Raw genomic sequence first — 17,580 nt, forward strand, 5'->3', positions numbered from 1 at the left:
CGACGCAGGGCTCCAACTTGTGAACCTCGAGGTCATGACCTGAGCTGAAGTCAGACGCCTAACTGACTGAGCCACCCAGGTGTCCCGAATTGATTCTTTTTCTTAATAAGCAATAATAATTCTCAGGGAGTAGGGAGGGAAGAGGGGATACCTTCCCTTTTCATTAACTCAATTTCTTTCAGCCTTGGTTTTCTAATATTGATAATACAGAAAACAGTAGCAATCTCATAATGTTGTAAACTCTGCAATCGTTTAGAGTCCGTTTAGAGTCCGTAAGAGGTGGGTACCCCAGAGTGACTTCTAGTTCTGTACTTAGTGGGCCAGTTAAGGAAGGATGAGCAACATCAGTGCCTAATACAATCAATGAAATGTATTTTTATTTCATATTTATGAAATAGTAACTATGGTGTTATTTCAGATAAGGAAACTAAAGTTCAGAGAATTTAAGTGGTTCAAGATAGTAATTTATCATGTGGAATTTAGTGTCATTAGTTTTAAACTACCTCTTTCCTCGTCCCCATACAGATGAACAGAAACATGAATCTAATACTTTCAAACTTAAAACCTGAACATTAAATCCACTGAAGGATAGTCCTCAAATTTCTAATTTTGTGCTATCTACAGAGATTTACAAAGGGGGGTGGGGGAGAGAGAGGGAGAGAGATTGTCATTAAGAAGAAAGTTCTGAGCAAATTGTACTGGTTTATTTACAATTGTAATTTTATAAACAGTAACACAAACATCTTTACATTAGTATTATGAAAAAAGTCCCAGGCTGAATGGGCAAAAAATGTAGACTTCAGGGCATTTGTAAAGGGGGCGCCAAAAAAAACAAAAAAAAGAAAGAAAGAAAGAAAGAAAAAGAAAGAAAGAAAGAGAGGAATACAACCATTGTGGGTAGAGTCATAAATATAAAGTATTGCACCAGGTGCAATTTCATGCAAATGTCTTCAACCACTCAAAACTGTTTTTATTTATATATTAGAATAAGATATCTTGAACTATGTTACCTGTTATTCACTTGATTTCCATTAAGTAAATTAAAATAACTGTCTATAAACAGGTACATCTAAATATTTCTCCTATAAACCCCTTAGAGATAATCCTTTGCATCTAGGACATAGCAGATTGTTAGGATTTGCTACTTCCCAAAAAGGCTTTATAAGGAATCCTTCCAAACATGTTCCTGGATTTCTCTCACCAAATGTGTCTAATATAGACCTCAATAAATTAAATTGAGAAAGCTGCAAAATAAGGCAGATCATTTTAGTTCTGTCAGATTAAGAAAATAAAAATAGTTTCAAATTACTGGAACTTTAGTAAGAGAAGACAAAAATCAAAGAAGAGTAAGAAATTTCAGAAAGAGCTGATAAAACAATTATAGTTTATATAGCTCTCTGCTTACTTGGCTTTTATTTAAGTGGATATTAGTGTGGTCACAGACCATAATCTCAGTAAGAAGTCAATGTGTGCACAACACTTGTTCTGAAATATCCCAAATCAAATATTCCACTTGTAATAAAGACCAATGGCATTTTTATAGATATAAGTCTGTCCCACAAATGCTTACTTTAATCTTAATATGCCTACCTACTTATAATGCTTTTAACTGCTCCTTAGAAACCAGTAGGATAAAGTTTAGGATCTGAAGCACTCAGTGTTCAATTCATTAGCTAATGGTAAAAAGATGATTTAGAAACATTTCACTCGCTGGACTGCATTTCTGAGTTGGCTGGAATCTTCTTCCACTTCGTTAAAAAGATTTCACAGTTTTTAAGAACAGAAACAGCAAGCTAATTATTAATCTATGTAATACTTTCAGTTTCTGATACTGCTCAGTGGATAAAACTAAATGTAGCAATTAAAGGGGTCTCTTCAACTAATTCTATCTCTATTTTCAGTGAAGACATTGCAAGTATATATGTGTATGGGTGTTTTTAAATCTGAAAGTGATGCATGTTCCCTTTTAAAACACAGCTCTTCAAAACAGAACTGCATTCTGTACCCTTACTTCATAAGGGTAGAAGGTCAGTTACTTCAGTCATTAATAACTGACCTTTATAAATCATTTTACAAAACCGAAAATGCAAAAGAAACTTTAAGTAAAATTTTAACTGTCCAGAAATTCATTATAATAATTTACTTTCTTAGACCTGTAATTCAAGCACCCCCATGAGCAAATGAAAGGTCTTCCGTTAGTATGCAATCAGGAAAATATGTCCTTGTTTCTTTATCTTGCTTGCCTTCATTTCTTTTGAAATAATTCTCTTATATTAACTTTCCAAAGCATCCAAAACTTTCATGATCTGTTGTTTTATGGCTTTGGTAGCATCTCCTGCATTTGGAATCAAATACCTAGGGGAGAAATACACATATATTAATATAAATTGTTTTCCCTTCAGGCCTCCACTTAGTTGACATTTCCAATGTGAAGCTTCCCGTAACCTGCAAAGCCAGCAGACATGCCCTCATATTTACTCCCTGAACTTATTGCAATACATACATGAAAGCATATTCTGAAAGAAAGAAAATCTAAGTGTGCAAACAGGTGATTCTTCACAGCCTAATGGAATGAACCAGAGATCTGGAGTCAGGACAGCTCCATTTGGTCCCATCACAAGTGAGGTATGAGGATCTGGGAGTCACTCAACTCCTCTGGGCTTCACATTTTTATAGGATTATAAAGATGCTTTATTTTCCAGATGAGTGAGGTCCTATGGCCCTTGACGCCAGCCCATGAGCTGTTTGTCACTGGTGCACAATAAGATAAGGAGTTTGTATAAGATTGTAAATTAAATATACCACTCAGCACGTGGCTTACCTCACGGATACTTTTTCAAATGAAGAATTTTTTGATGAAGGGAAAAAGAAATACTGACTTACGTTCTGAGACAAGCTTCTTATTTGATAAACCAGCATTTAGTGTAGCAATAGTATAAAGACCCTTCTGTCAAAAAGTTAATGAAATTAGCTATGAAATTTATGGAAACCATGTGCTATTAACTAACTGACATATGATTAAGGGTATAGAAGAAAAAGATAAGCAAAGAATACTAATTAAAGGCAGCTCAAGGATCCTATTCCACCATCTATTCTCAAAAAAAGAGAAAAAAAACCGGTCTTTAATAATGAACTAATTCAATAATTCAGATAATATCATCCTAAGAAAATCTTACCTTTCGATTGCCAAGATTTCTATTCCTGAAGCACTGCTATTTCCATACTTGAAAGTAATTAGCTCAGGGTGTTTTTTTTTAGATGTGATTTTAACTACAGAATTTAGTGCTTGTCGAGACTGTATATAAGCCAATCCTTTCCGTGAAAGAATCTCCCTTAAACAGTACATGTGTGTTGCAGTAACCAACAGATGACTTGAGAGGGGGGAAAAAAGAACATTAAAAAACAAAAAGAATTTTAAAGAGATGTCATGCAAAACAGTTGTTACTTCAACCATAAAAAAATATTAAACTCCACTTGAAATTACTTTTGAATTAAAATGAATCATCTATAAAAAAACTACCCCATAAAATTTCTTAACTTTCCTTTAGCTGTATGCAAAATTAATTACTTTATTAACAGAAAATCCTGTAACTGTTTAAGAGCAAAGTTTCTACTTTATATATAAAAAGTGCAATACTATTAGAAATCATTAAAATAATATTTTTAGAATCTATTCTATATGATATATGGAATAGTCCTTTTCAAACTTTTTCACAGTATTGCCTATATTCATAAACTATTCTCAGTCACTATACCATAAAGTATACTTTACATCAAAGACCACTAAGCAATAGTTGGGCTGCCTTACATATTTTATAATATTCTGTAACTGGATCTTGAAGGTAAAATGGGCATGGGATTATTAACACACCCCATCCCTTGTGTCTTAGCTCACTTGTAATATAATGTAATGATATACTCATATACTTTTATGTAATACAGTAAAATCTTGGATTGCGAATATCTTAGTCAGTGAATGTTCCACAAGATGAACAAACCTTTCTAATACATTTTAACTTGATAAACGAGCAATGTCTTACAATACGAGTAGTACATGATGCCAAATGTCACATGATCACAACTGAGCCAATGGCTCCTGAAATTTGCTTTGATATACAAGTGCTCTGCATTACAAACTTGTTTGAGGAATGAATTATGCTTGCAAACCAAGGTTTTACTGTACAATAAAACTAATATCAAACAGCCTAGCCTCAAAAGATTCATTCATCATGCAGAAAAGGGGAGGTAGTGGTAAGGGCAGTAGTACTGGTGTACACTGGCTGAAACTAAAGAGATTAACAGGCAAATGCAATGTGTGAACAATGACTAGCTATTGGATCAGGAAGGAAAAAACGATTATAAATGATACTTTAGGGGCACTCTAAATAATCTGAGTGTGATATGTCTGTTGAATGATGTTCATTTTAAAGTTTTTAAAGAGTGATAATGTTATTTTAAAAAAGTGATAATGCTATTGAAGTTCTGGAAGAGAATGCTCACATTCTTGGGAGATTTACACTAAATCATTTAAGGGGTTAAGGGTTACATCTGTACAATTCTTCTGAGTGGCTTGACAAGCAAGTATATGTGTATGTGTGTCTATAGACAGATACATAAATAGAGAGATGGGGCAATACAAAAAGAAATTAAAATCTGGCAAATCTAAGAGAGGATTATAAAGATGTTCAATGTACTGTTTCTTCAACTTTTAAAAATTTTTCAAAATTAAAAATTACATAAAAATATTTTAAAAAATCAAGACATATAATACAAGTTGACAAAGGGAAATTATATCTTATTGTACTCAAATAAAGAAAATTTCTCCTGCAGTTGAGTTTTTTATTAACTCCCCCAAATTTAATTTTACTTCTGAGGAAGGCATTTAAGGAAGTACCTAGGAAACATGTGTCCACTTTCTTTCACTTCTTTACAAGGAAAATGATGCTTGACGTCTGGCTTGTTTATCCAAGTCTGAATGTTTACAACCTCTTTTCTGTCATCATCTGACATCGAAGAGCTGTCGATTTCATCTAAAAGAGTTTAAAGTGTTAAATGTGGGAATTACCAAATTTATAAGTGAGACATTTCTTAACAGCCAAGAAAAATTTGATTATTTTAAGCATATGGTTTGGGGGGTGGGGGGAACAATTCAAATCCTGTTACTATATTTCCTTATGCCATTGGCATAATACAGAAATATTGTTATGAAGCATTAGGCTACATGGTAAGAAAGTCAGGTGACGGAGCGCCAGGGTAGCTCAGTCAGTTAAGTGTCCAACTTTGGTTCATGTCATGATTTCACGGTTCGTGGGTTTGCGCCCCGTGCCGGGCTCTGTGCTGAATGCTTGCTCAGAACCTGGAGGCTGCTTCGGATTCTATGGTTCCTTCTCTCTCTGCCCCTCACCTGCTCACACTCTGTCTCACTCTGTCTCTCAAAAATAAATAAATGTGTAAAAAAAAAAAAAAAGTCAGGTGAAAATACTAAGAATACACCTTTAACAAAGTGTGTCAACTATACTTCAATAAAAAATAAAAAGGCACCTGGGTGGCTCAGTAAGTTAAGCATCTGACTTTGGCTCAGGTGAGTTCAAGCCCCATGTCAGGCTCTGTACTGACAGCTCAGAGCCCGGAGCCTGCTTTGGATTCTGTGTCTCCCTCTCTCTATGCCCCTTCCCTACTCACACTGTCTCTCTCTCTCTCTCTCTCTCAAAAATAAACATCAAAAATAAATAAAAATTAAAAATAATGTAAATAAATTTTAAAAAGCCTAAATTGAGGAATTCCAACTTTTTTGCTTTATGTAACATGACTCTAATCTATGTCTAGACCATGGAAAGATGGCTAAATTGTCCAATAAGCATCTATCTTGAGGGCAAAGATGGCCAAGTTCTTTTCCTCTTGCTGGTTTTTGATTTTAGTTAAAACAACAAAAATTCATCCTTGGATAAGTAAGTAAAAATCTCCTTAGTAGTTTATTTTTCCATGAGAGAACTGTAAGACATTCCAATTACTTTGTTTTTCTAATTTAAGAAAGGGGAATTACAGGCCCTAGGGTTAATAATTACAAAGGGTCCTCCCTTTCCAAGAAATATTTCAAAATACAAACAGACACAATAAAAAAGGAAATCTCATATATGTATACACTTTCAGCTTAAATCAAAATGTGCAACCCAGGATGCCTGGCTGGCTCAGTTGGTTGAGCATGTGACTCTTGATTTGATTTCTGCTCGGGTCATGATCCCAGGATCGTGGCATCAAGCTCTATGTAAGGTCTCTGCGCTGAGCGTGGAGACTGCTTAGTATTCTCTCCCTCTCCCCCTCTCCCCCATTTGCCCCCTGCCTCTCTCTCTAAAATAGGAAAAAAAAAAATTTTAAGTGAAACCCTCATATATCTCTGCCAATCATATTCCTTTTTGCCCATTAACAAACAGTGATAACCTGAATTTGTTATCAGTAGAAAGAATATACAGTAGTATTTTGCATTTTAAGTAACATTTATATAAACAGTAGACCTTTCAATTGTATTCTTCTGCAACTGCTTCTTCACTCCCAACACTGTAAAACTTATCCATGTTGACACACACAGCTCTAGGGTTCTCATTTTCATTAGTGTACAATTTCCCACAATGTAAATATAGGACAAATGGATATATACTATAATTTATTCATCTCTTTGCGTCTTGGGGTTTAAAAGAGTGAAATGAAAGTTGTTAAAGAAAGGGGCTGAAATATTCAGGGAAATATGCAGGGAGAGACTGATGAATAACAGGAAAATAGCAACAAAAACAGAGGGGAAAGGAGAAAAGCAACGAGACGGCACACAGACAATTTCATTTATGTCAAAGCAAGTTTATGGGAAGTTAATTTTGTAAATATTTATTAAAATGTCAAATGTGGTTCCCTATAATCTAGTAATCTTACTGCTAAGCATATAACCTCTATTACAAAAGTTCAGATAGATGTGTATAAAAATATCTACTGCCATTTGAAACAAACAAGCAAACAAAAACCCTGGAAAACTACCAGTCTGAATTTTGAGAAGACTGATTAAATAGCTTATGGTATGTTCATGTGATAGAGAACTAAGGTGGAATATGGGCTGGGATGGAAAATATGCAACATGTATTACTAAGCAGAAAAACAAGGAGAAATTTGGAAAGGGTTTTTTCTTTTATTTCCTACATTGATTTACTGCTTTATTTTTCCTAACCCAATACACATATTAACATTCATTATATTACTTAACCAGGGTAATTTTGGCAGCAGCATTATGAACCAAAGCAATACATCATTTTTAAAAATATAAAGACAACCAGAGAATGATAAAATTTGCCTGGTACAATATCCCCACCTTGTGGCCCTTCAGGATACTGCCTCCAATTTAAAAAGGCTCTTTCCAAGCCTAAGTGTCCATCAACGGATGAATGGATCAAGAAGATATGGTTTATCTATACGATGGAATACTACATGGCAATGAGAAACAATGAAATCTGGCCATGTATAGCAACATGGATGGACCTTGAGGGTGTTATGCTGAGGGAAATAAGTCAGGCAGAAAAGGACAGATACCATATGTTTGCACATATGGGAGGATTAGGAGGAACTTAACAGAGGACCATGGGGGAGGAGAAGCGGAAAATAGTTGGGGAGAGGGAGGGAGGCAAACCATGAGAGACTCTTGAATGCTGAGAACAAACTGAGGGCTGATGGGATTGGGGGAGAGGGGAAGGGGGTTGATGGGCATGGAGGAGGGCACTTGTGGGGATGAGCACTGGGTGTTATATGGAAACCAACTTGACAATAAACTATTAAAAAAAAAAGAAAGAAAAAAATAAAAAGGCTCTTTTCAGATGTGTCAATTTTGGAATTCCCTAAACTTTAGTCCCACAACTCTCAATCTCCTAGGTAGACGGACCAAGGGAGTTTCAATCAAATCCCATGGATTTAAATCCTATTTCAACATAGGTAATTCCCATATCACCACCAGTTTATTAGAGCTTCTCTCTTCAGCTAAAGACTCCTATAATCAACTGCCTACTCAGCATTTCTGCTTGAATTCTAATAGGCATAACTTAAGAGGTCTAAAATCAAACTCTTGGGAAAAACTACAGACTCTAAAATCTCCTTGACAGAATCTCACTCACTGTGTCCTTTGTTCCCCCCCTAAAGTTTGGCTAGTCTCAGAATGATCTTTCTAATCACTCCTGGTGCTGATGAAAGTGTCTACAGATAAGTGTATTACTACACCTGTGTCGTATTCTTCTTCATCCCCAATGCTGAAAACAGGCTTTACACCACGGTAAGGCTTGCCCACTCTGTCGCTGCTGCTCACATGCCTATATTCAAAGAATTTTAGAGGGGAAATGAACACTTAAGAAGTTACCAAAGATTTTCAAGTATCATTTGAATATTTAAACAAAATTTATACATTCTTTGTCCCTTGCCCCCATATACCACCCAGTTCTAGAATAGATACATTAAGGAAACTGTAACAAGATAAGGAAATCATGTTAGCAAAAGTGGCATAATGTCTTGATAGGCTGAATGCTTTCAATCTGTAAAAATTAAATTTTAAAACAATTTTAATATTCATATTGAAACTAGTGCTTAGATCAGTGTAGCTTTGGGGAAGTCACTGAACCTCTGTGATTCTGTTTTTGGATCTGTAAAACGGTAGTAACAACAGTATCTATCCTTCAAGGTTACTCAGAGAATTAAATTAGTTAATATTTTGTAAAGCTCTTAGAACAATGCCTTGCATCTAGCAAGTGCTATGCACATTAGGTAAAATATGGACCTGAATATTCCAATTCTAGAAGGAGTGTTAATGCTTTCTTATATGGGGGCAAATATCTTAAGATTTTTCTTCCCATTTTTTTAAATCATAGTTTCAGTTGTACAACAACATGGTTGAACAATTCTATATATTACCCCATGCTCACCACATTATAATCCTTTTTTTTACTATTACTTTTGCTTTTTTTTTTAGATTGCATATTTATTTATTTTTTTATTTTTTTATTTTCTAATGTTTTATTTCTTTCTTTCTATTACTTTTGCTTTAATAGAAACTAACATGCTACTAGTTCTTTTACATAAATGCAAATAAACCATAAAATTAATCTGCCTTTCTTTTTCAAGTGGCAGAAGCATAAACAGTAAACTTGATTAGTTCTTGCAGGAATTATGACCTCTTTCTTTTTAATATAAAAATTTATACCTCAGTACTTTTCAGGTAATCTCAAACAAACCAAGAAGAAAAATTAAAATATTCCAACATACATGTTTTTGGAGAAAAAGCATCGTGTATTTGTAAGATAAAGCTTCCAACACGATTATCTACAATGAAGTAAAACTGGCTTATTTTTATTTATTTGTTTTTTGATCATATATCAAAAGATCGTCCAATATGGAAAAAATTGGGGTTACATGTCTTTAATCTTAAATTCAATTTTTCCAGAAGATAGAGATCAAATCTGTATTTTAAATAATACATATCATCAATCAAAATATTATCATGGCCTAATTTTGTTGAATTAGGCTTAAATCCTTACTTCTCCCAAAACAACATTCCTCAATAGAAAACTAGGGAGTTTCTAAATGAATGAGAACTAAGTGTATAACACTCTTTGGGAATTATAAACTAATCATAATACATAATTTACAGTTTAAGTTAAATCATGAAATCATTTTATGTTAGAACATATCTAATACAAAGTTATTCAGTAAATTATCAAACTATACTCATTAGAGAAAGTGAAATAAATAATTCAAACACCTATGAAACTCAGAATCAGCCTACTTATAAAAGACAGAAGCAAAGATAATATAGCTGTGTCTAAAAATACTTTAGTTCCATCTAGATTATAAAAATGTATGATTAAATTATTGGTTCTCTCCTGACATTAAAGCATAATTAAACTGATGTAACATCAAAAGTAACAATGATAATGTTTACAGTTAATGTATGAACCAGAATTCAAGTATGCAAAATGAAAAGTTTTTTAAAAACCTACTCATTATTGACCTACATTTATAATACAATGCAGGTTTTATAAAGATTGCTAAAGATTACTGGGTTAGTTCTTAAATATTGGCTAAAAATTAATGAAATTCAGGGCACCTGGGTGGCTTAGTGAGTTAAGTGCCAACTTCAGCTCAGGTCATGATCTTGCAGTTCGTGGGTTCAAGCCCTGTGTCAGGCTCTGTGCTGACAGCTAGGAGTCTAGAGCCTGCTTTGGATTCTGTGTCTCCCTCTCCCTCCCTACCCCTTCCCAACTTGGGCTCTGTCTCTCTCTCTCGAAAATAAATAAACATTTAAAAACTTTTTAAAAAATTAATGAAATTCACTGGCTGGACTCTCTTTAAAAAGCAGTATATGTATACTTTTTTAGCTGAAGTAATAATAGAAATATCTATAACATAGTTTGGCGAAGTTCTAATTTATTTACTGAGCTCAGAAAGAAACCCAAATCTTTCTAATTTTTCACTAATTTCTATTTTCAAGACAGATATATTTACCTGTAGATCAGAGAAAATAAATTAAATTTTTAAAATTTAAGAATTTGGAAGAAAACTTGGGAGTTAAAATTAGATTAATTCAATGGTCCTATAACAAGAGAAAGTAGAAAAATGAATCACAAGTAGATTATAATTTTAAAAGCAAATGCCTTTAAAATAGTCTCAAATAAAATTATAATAGAAATAGAAGCTTTATAATTGGCATTGTGCAAGTATAGTCACAATAGATAAAAACTCTTGCCACTAAGTTGAGAGAGAACTATTGCTTTTAAAAATGTTACTTCTAGGGGGCGCCTGGGTGGCTTAGTTGGTTAAGCGTTCGACTTTTGCTTAGGTCATGGTCTCGTGGTTCGTGGGTTCAAGCCCCGCGCCCGGCTCTGTGCTGACTGCCAGCTCAGAGCCTGGAGACTGTTTCAGTCTGTGACTCCCTCTCTCTCTGACCCTCCCCTGCTCACGCTGTCTCTCTCTCTCTCCTAGAATTAAATAAAACATTAAAAAAAATTTTTTTTTAAATGTTACTTCTAGTCACTGAAAATACTGAAACAACCAAAGAAAATGTCAACTCCATAATTCCAAAGCTTAACTTATATTTAAAATATGACTAGAATTTCTTTTAAAATGTCTATAGATAATTGCTGTAATTGATATTCTAATTTAAACTGCATAATGGGGCATTTTGTTCGCTCAGTTGGTTAGGCGTCTGACTTTATTTTGGCTCAGGTCATGATCTCATGGTTCGTGGGACTGAACCCTGCACTGGGCTCTGTACTGACAGCATGGAGCCTGCCTGGGATTGTCTCTCTCTCAAAGTAAACTTAAAAAAAAAATAAACTGTAGAAAAATGCTATAGGTATAAAAACTATAAAGCTATGTAAAAGTATTAAGTTAGTAGAATACTTCTGTGCACTCTAATTGAGATTTAGTAGATTTTTAAACTTTAGATTTATATAATCTAATGACAAGTACCTCATGTTACTAGGGACAAAGAGATGGATTATACATCATGTCCACCATGACCTAACTTCTTTCATGGAAAACTAAAGAATTGTGGTTCTTTGGAATTGATTTATATGTTAAATCACTAACCTAAATACACAAATAGAATTAAGAAAAATCTAAAATAAGTCATAAAATTACATAACATACTTGAATTAACAACTCTTTGTTAACAAGTTAACAAATTAACTTGAATTAATTTTGAACTATGAGCAATGCCCTTTGTTAGGTGCTATAATACTCTATATTGTTAGGGCAGGAGATAGAAATACATGATCTCCAAAGCTAACACTCTGTCAGCTCTGAGACTAATTATTTTCTTTGTTTCACCTTCCTCTCAGAATAAAAACTGCAGGTTTTATGAAGTTCTTGGATTTGAATGTACTTGATTTTCATCTGAGGAATGGGAGATATAAAGAAGCATGCAAGGAAAAAAAAAATTAAAATGATCAAGCAAAAACCAAATAACAGCTCAATCAATCTCACACTCCCAAAAGCAGAATAAGAAAAATTTAGCATTTGAAACAGCTGCATGAAATTTAAGCCAAGCCAGCGTGAGGCTTATAGACAGCAAGAGGCATGCTAAAGGAAAGGGATGGTCCCATGAAGCTGCTCTACTCATTGGCTTACCGCTCTGTACATGCTCTGTCTGGCCAAGGAAGATTGAAAGACATTCTATAGCAAATCGAGGCAGAGGACAGAACAAAATGATCATTAAAAATACAACAGCTTTAAAACAAAAATATTGTATAATCACTTTTTCTAACCCAGAGAGTACATTATAAAGAAAATGTTTCGATCAACCCAAGTACAAAGAAAAATGAACAAAAGCCAGTTTCAACTGACTCTTTTACCAAAGTCAATAGTCTCTTTAAGTCAGAGTTATCACTAGTTCATTTTAAAATAAGATTTTAAATGTTCATGCTACCAAATGTATCAATAGTACTCTAATTCAGAATACACTAAAAGTAAAAAAAGTTATAGGCTTTTGAAAACAGACAGAACTTTAATGAGCAAAGAAGAGTTTCAGGCTTGATAAAACACTTTAATATTATTTATCAGTTGACCATTTTAGACAGGTATAATTTTTTTGGATTTGTGAAAATAACCTATTCTCTTCTTTGCTACTTACTAAATGGAGGAAAATGTACTTTTGTATGCATAGGGATTATAACTAATAAAGTAACAAAGAGTAAATTCTTGACATTCAATTCTTAACATCAAATATTTCAACTTTCCTAGGATACTGCAAAAGAAGAAAGTGAAATTAATATCACACATTTTCAAGATCAGGCTTGCTTAGAAACAAAATTCTATGCTGGAATTATTACGTTAGTTTTAAACTGTAGCAACAAGAAGATGAATTAGACTAATATGTGGAGGAGAAAACATTATGGACAGCACAGTTCCAGTAAGAAAAACTGTAACAGACAAACTTACCAAACTGTGTCCTTCATTTGTAATTCATGGGAAAAGAGAAGTCATTTATATTCTGTGAACAAAATTCTATGAAGATCTAAACTCTTAAACTTAAGAAAATGGGTTTTTGGGGCACCTGGCTGGCTCAGTCAGTGGAGCTTCCAACTCTTAATCTCCAGGTCATGAGTTTGAGCCCCATGTTGGGTGTAGAGATTACTTTAAAAATTAATTAATTTTAGAAAAGATAGAAAGAAATTAGGTTTTGGCTTTATTTAGCATGACCAAATTTTCTAGGTTATAAATTCCTGGAGGAGGAGAAGAGGTTTCTGCTTTGAGATTACTGCATTTAGTAGATGATTCCCATCCATCAGACATGTGGGAAACAGCTACTATATGAAGTGTAATACATAATGGCATCTTAATATTTTTCTTAATGAATGGTATAAAAGGGCAGAATCATTATTTGAGTTTTATTCTGAGCAGTAGGGGAAGAGGGAAATCTTTGCAGTTAAATTTTATAGCAATAAAGGACATTTTGCAATTATAATGAAAACTGAAATTATCCAATTAAAAATGTACTTTATGATTCTTTTCTAGAACACATTGAATTCAACTATCATTTACCATTAAGGCATGTTTCCTTAGTTGCCCATCATAAATTCATACCATATTAGCAACTCACCGGTCCACAGGAGTTGATGTGTTCTCAATAAAACTGATAACTTTTTCCCTAACATTAACAGACTTGGTCTTCAAAGCAACAGTCATTTTATTTACTAGTGATTTCATTCCTCTATCATTTGTGCCATTAGAAGATTCGCCCTGAAAAAAAAAAAAAAAGAACTTACTAATGAATTAACTGTTCTCCTAATGATTAACAGACACACATTAGATGTTACGAACTGAATTGTGTCCATATGTTAAAGTTATAACACCTAGTTCACCTCAGATAATGACTGCATGCAGAGATATTAAACTAAGGCTAAATGTGGTCATACAGTTGGGCCCTGATCCAGTATGATGGTGTCCTTACAGGAAGAGGGGGAGACCACATACACAGGACCATGTACGTCCAGAAAGAGCAAAACAGCAGTCATCTGCAAGCCAAAGAGAGAGACCTGAGGACATATAATTAAATCTGTCAACCCTTTGATTCTAGACCTGCAGCCTCCAGAACTGTAAGAAAATAGACTTCTGTGATTTAAGCCAACCAACTACTTGGTTATATTTTGTTATGGCAGCCCTAACTGACCAATACACTAGGTAAAACCATTTTAGGGATGGGAGTTAGAAATGAAAAATGAGGATATATGTTGCACATACAAATTGTGTAAAGTCTGAAACTACCTTCCTTACTCAATAAAAAATTAAGTTATTGACCTTTTCTTCAATTACTCCATAAAAATAAGCAAATATATAATCAGAATATCATTCATTTAGCTAAATTTTTAAACATTTATTCATTGTAAAATTTTGCTGTTTAAATATTTTCCCTTAGGCCTTTAATTTTCTCAAGAAAAACTATCCTTATATACCTAATGTAACACATGTGAATATAATTCTTAAACTGTTTCATGGAATTGCTCCTATATTCCTTAGAGGGCAAGCTGGCAATAGGTATCAGTTTAAAAGTGTGCCTATCTTTTTGTTTTTTAATGTTTGTTTACTTTTTGAGAGAGGGAGTATATCCATGTGAACAAGGGAGGGGTGGAGAGGGGTACAGAAGAGAGAGAGAATCCTAAGCAGGCACCATGCTGTTAGTGAAGAGACCAATGTAGGGCTTGATATCAGAATGGTGAAGATCGTGACCTGAGCCAAGATCAAGAGTCAGATGCTTAACCAACTGAGCCACCCGGGTACCACAAGAAGTATGCCTATCTTTTGCCCATTAATTCCTCTTCAGAACTTAAGAGAAAGAAATAATTAGAAAGCACCCTAGGACTTCGGTACTATTGGATGGAAATTTATACAAATTTGTTTTAAAAATGCTTTAAAATTTTTTTTAAGTTTTTATTTTAATTCCAGTTAGTTAACATATAGTGTAATATTAGATTCTGGTGTACAATATAGTGATTCAATACTTCCCATACAACACCCAATGCTCATCATGACAAGTGTATTCCTTAATCCCCATCACTTTTTAAACTTTTAAAACATCTTAAAATGTTAGAAAATGTTCATATGTTCAGTGCAAAAAAGCAGAAAATAAGTCTATATGTACACTCTGATCACCATTTTTAAAATAAAATAAAATAAACATGCATTAAAAATATTTGAAGGAAATATTTCAAAATATGAGTAGCAGTTGTTTTCTTATACTTTCATATTTACATATGATGCTAAAATAAACATGTAATTTTTATTTTTTTTATTATTTTTTTTAATGTTTATTTTTGAGACAGAGAGAGACAGAGTATGAGTGGGGGAGGGTCAGAGAGAGAGGGAGACACAGAATCTAAAACAGGCTCCAGGCTCTGAGCTGTCAGCACAGAGCCCGACACGGAGCTCGAACCCACGGACCACGAGATCATGACCTGAGCTGAAGTCGGCCGCTTAACGACTGAGCCACCCAGGCGGCCCTCCTTTTTTTTTTTTGTAATTTTTATTTTAAAGTGAAATAAGTTATTAACTAAACAACACAAAAACCATATTTCTATTTCCATGTCCAAATTTGAAATCAAACTAAACCGACTATGGAAATTAACTTATTTGGTATTTTTTAATATAACACATCTTTAAGATAGTTCCTTTAACAGCCTCCATCATTGTTTTTCAAATCTGAAAACAGAAACTTGAACAGAATCACTATCCAACATTATAAGTGGGTGGCAATATAAATTAGAAGAATATTTTTTTTAAAGGGCCATTTGATGATAATGCAGAATTCAAGAATCCTGACATGTAATCTTTTGATCAAGTATTTGTACTTCTGGGGCTAAATAATCATGGCGTATGTACATATATTACTGGAAAATTAATCACAAAAAGACAAAAAATGTTTATAACACAAAAAGACAAATAAAAGCAATGAAAATATTCAACAGGGAACAAACTGAATAAATTATAATATATCCATACAGTGGAATACTATTTAGCTATTCAAAATAAAAACACTGCAAATGTTTATTAGATAGTGATCTTACATGAAAAGCTCTTAAACACCAAAATGATTAAATTGAAAACCTAATTCTCAGAGAAGCCTTATCTGTTGGTAGTTTGACAATATGCTTTGACTTATGTAGCTGAAAATAATCTGTAATTAATCATCTAATGAATTATAATTTTATAATAACTGCTATTAAATATGTGACCAGTACAATGCTATACACACACTTACACATTTAATCCTTACATCATTGTGAACAAAGTTGTTATTATCATCTCTGTTGTACAGGGAGAAACCAGAGCTGAAAAGATCTTATTGAAGATCATGATGAACGTTGAGAGGTAGAGATAAAACCTGAACACCAATAAGCCAGACCAGAAAACCTAAGCTAGTAGTAAAAACCTGTACTGCAGTTTCCTTCTAGTTCTGTTTTAAAGAATGATCATTAAGGAAGATGTGGACCCTTACTTGTTAAGAAAATGATTTAATGACATTTAATTCAACTGACATAAAATATTCTTGAGAAACCACAAAAGACTTACTGCCCAATTATTTCCAAAGCAGCACAGAAAAGTGAATTTACCCACTATAGCAAAACCTTGCAGTAACATACATCTCTTTAACTAAAAATCAAATATAATGGGATTGGCAATCAGTTCCAGTCTTCTGCCTGGCACATTCTCAAACAGGCATGGACTGAAGTTCTGATCATGTAAATTTGTGGTGGGGAGGGGTATAGATGTGGTCTGCTGGAGATATGACCATAAGCCTCAGTATTCTTCTGGCTCATACTAATTGGGAGATTCCTAGAATGAGATCACTTGAGAGTCCCAGCTAGTTAAAGGACTCAGTATTATCTCCACTGATATTTAAGCTGGGCAGAAAACTGCCACCAGATACCAAACTGCAGCCGGACAGGGAGAAATCAGAGTTTAACAAGTGGACAAGTGGACTCCCGGCCAGTTGAACTGCGCAGGCCTATTCCATCAGAACATTAACCATGCAACAACATGACTCCTCACTATACATGTTTGAAATATTTTGACTCTACTTAGGTTACAGTGAGTGCTTAATAGTTAGTCACATTTTCTGAGCATTTATTCAAAACTGGTTACATATTCTACACATACACTTACATCAACAGAAGAATTGATACTGCTTCTTGAGCCTGAGGTACTAGCAATCCAGTGGCCATATCCATTTTCTGGTCCATCCACATTAATGTCCGCCAGGTGCTGCTGCAGTGCTTAAAATAAACAAGAAGTGGGGAAAAAAACAACTCACATATCAACTCCCTTTGGAAAGATTTGTTACCAGAGAATATAATAAACTTGTCACAGCTGAATGAAAAAGTATCCAAAGATGTAATTACAGATGTTTTTTCTGCACCTCTCTAAAGAAGTGAAGGACTCTAAGCTATAGAAAGCTGCCACCTTTTCCTTTTAAAACCCTCTGTACAACTAGAGTTTTTCTTAACTGACCGTGAGGATGACAATAACTATATATAAACTTGATGCTTTCCTTTGTGGAAGTATTAA

The 17,580-nt window shown here is 33.9% G+C and overlaps 1 protein-coding gene across 2 annotated transcripts in view; it reads right to left on the reverse strand.

The window, feature by feature from the left end:
- Nucleotides 1-682: 682 nt before the first annotated feature.
- TBC1D23 (TBC1 domain family member 23) overlaps nt 683-17,580 on the reverse strand; it is a 64,098-nt gene continuing 47,200 nt past the window's right edge. The window contains exons 13-19 of one of the 2 annotated variants that reach the window (XM_039251953.1): nt 17,179-17,288; nt 13,619-13,758; nt 12,148-12,192; nt 8,248-8,336; nt 4,895-5,030; nt 3,177-3,371; nt 683-2,355 (exon numbers count right to left, since the gene is read on the reverse strand). In XM_039251953.1, the coding sequence (XP_039107884.1) occupies nt 2,274-2,355; nt 3,177-3,371; nt 4,895-5,030; nt 8,248-8,336; nt 12,148-12,192; nt 13,619-13,758; nt 17,179-17,288 (797 nt within the window). In that variant the 3' untranslated portion in view covers nt 683-2,273. The remainder of the gene's footprint in view (nt 2,356-3,176; nt 3,372-4,894; nt 5,031-8,247; nt 8,337-12,147; nt 12,193-13,618; nt 13,759-17,178; nt 17,289-17,580) is intronic. The other variant, XM_039251954.1, reaches the window with a different exon arrangement.

Source organism: Hyaena hyaena, unplaced genomic scaffold (assembly GCF_003009895.1).
Source record: "Hyaena hyaena isolate Hyena2069 unplaced genomic scaffold, ASM300989v1 scaffold_407, whole genome shotgun sequence".
In the NCBI taxonomy this organism is placed as follows: Eukaryota; Metazoa; Chordata; class Mammalia; order Carnivora; family Hyaenidae; genus Hyaena; species Hyaena hyaena.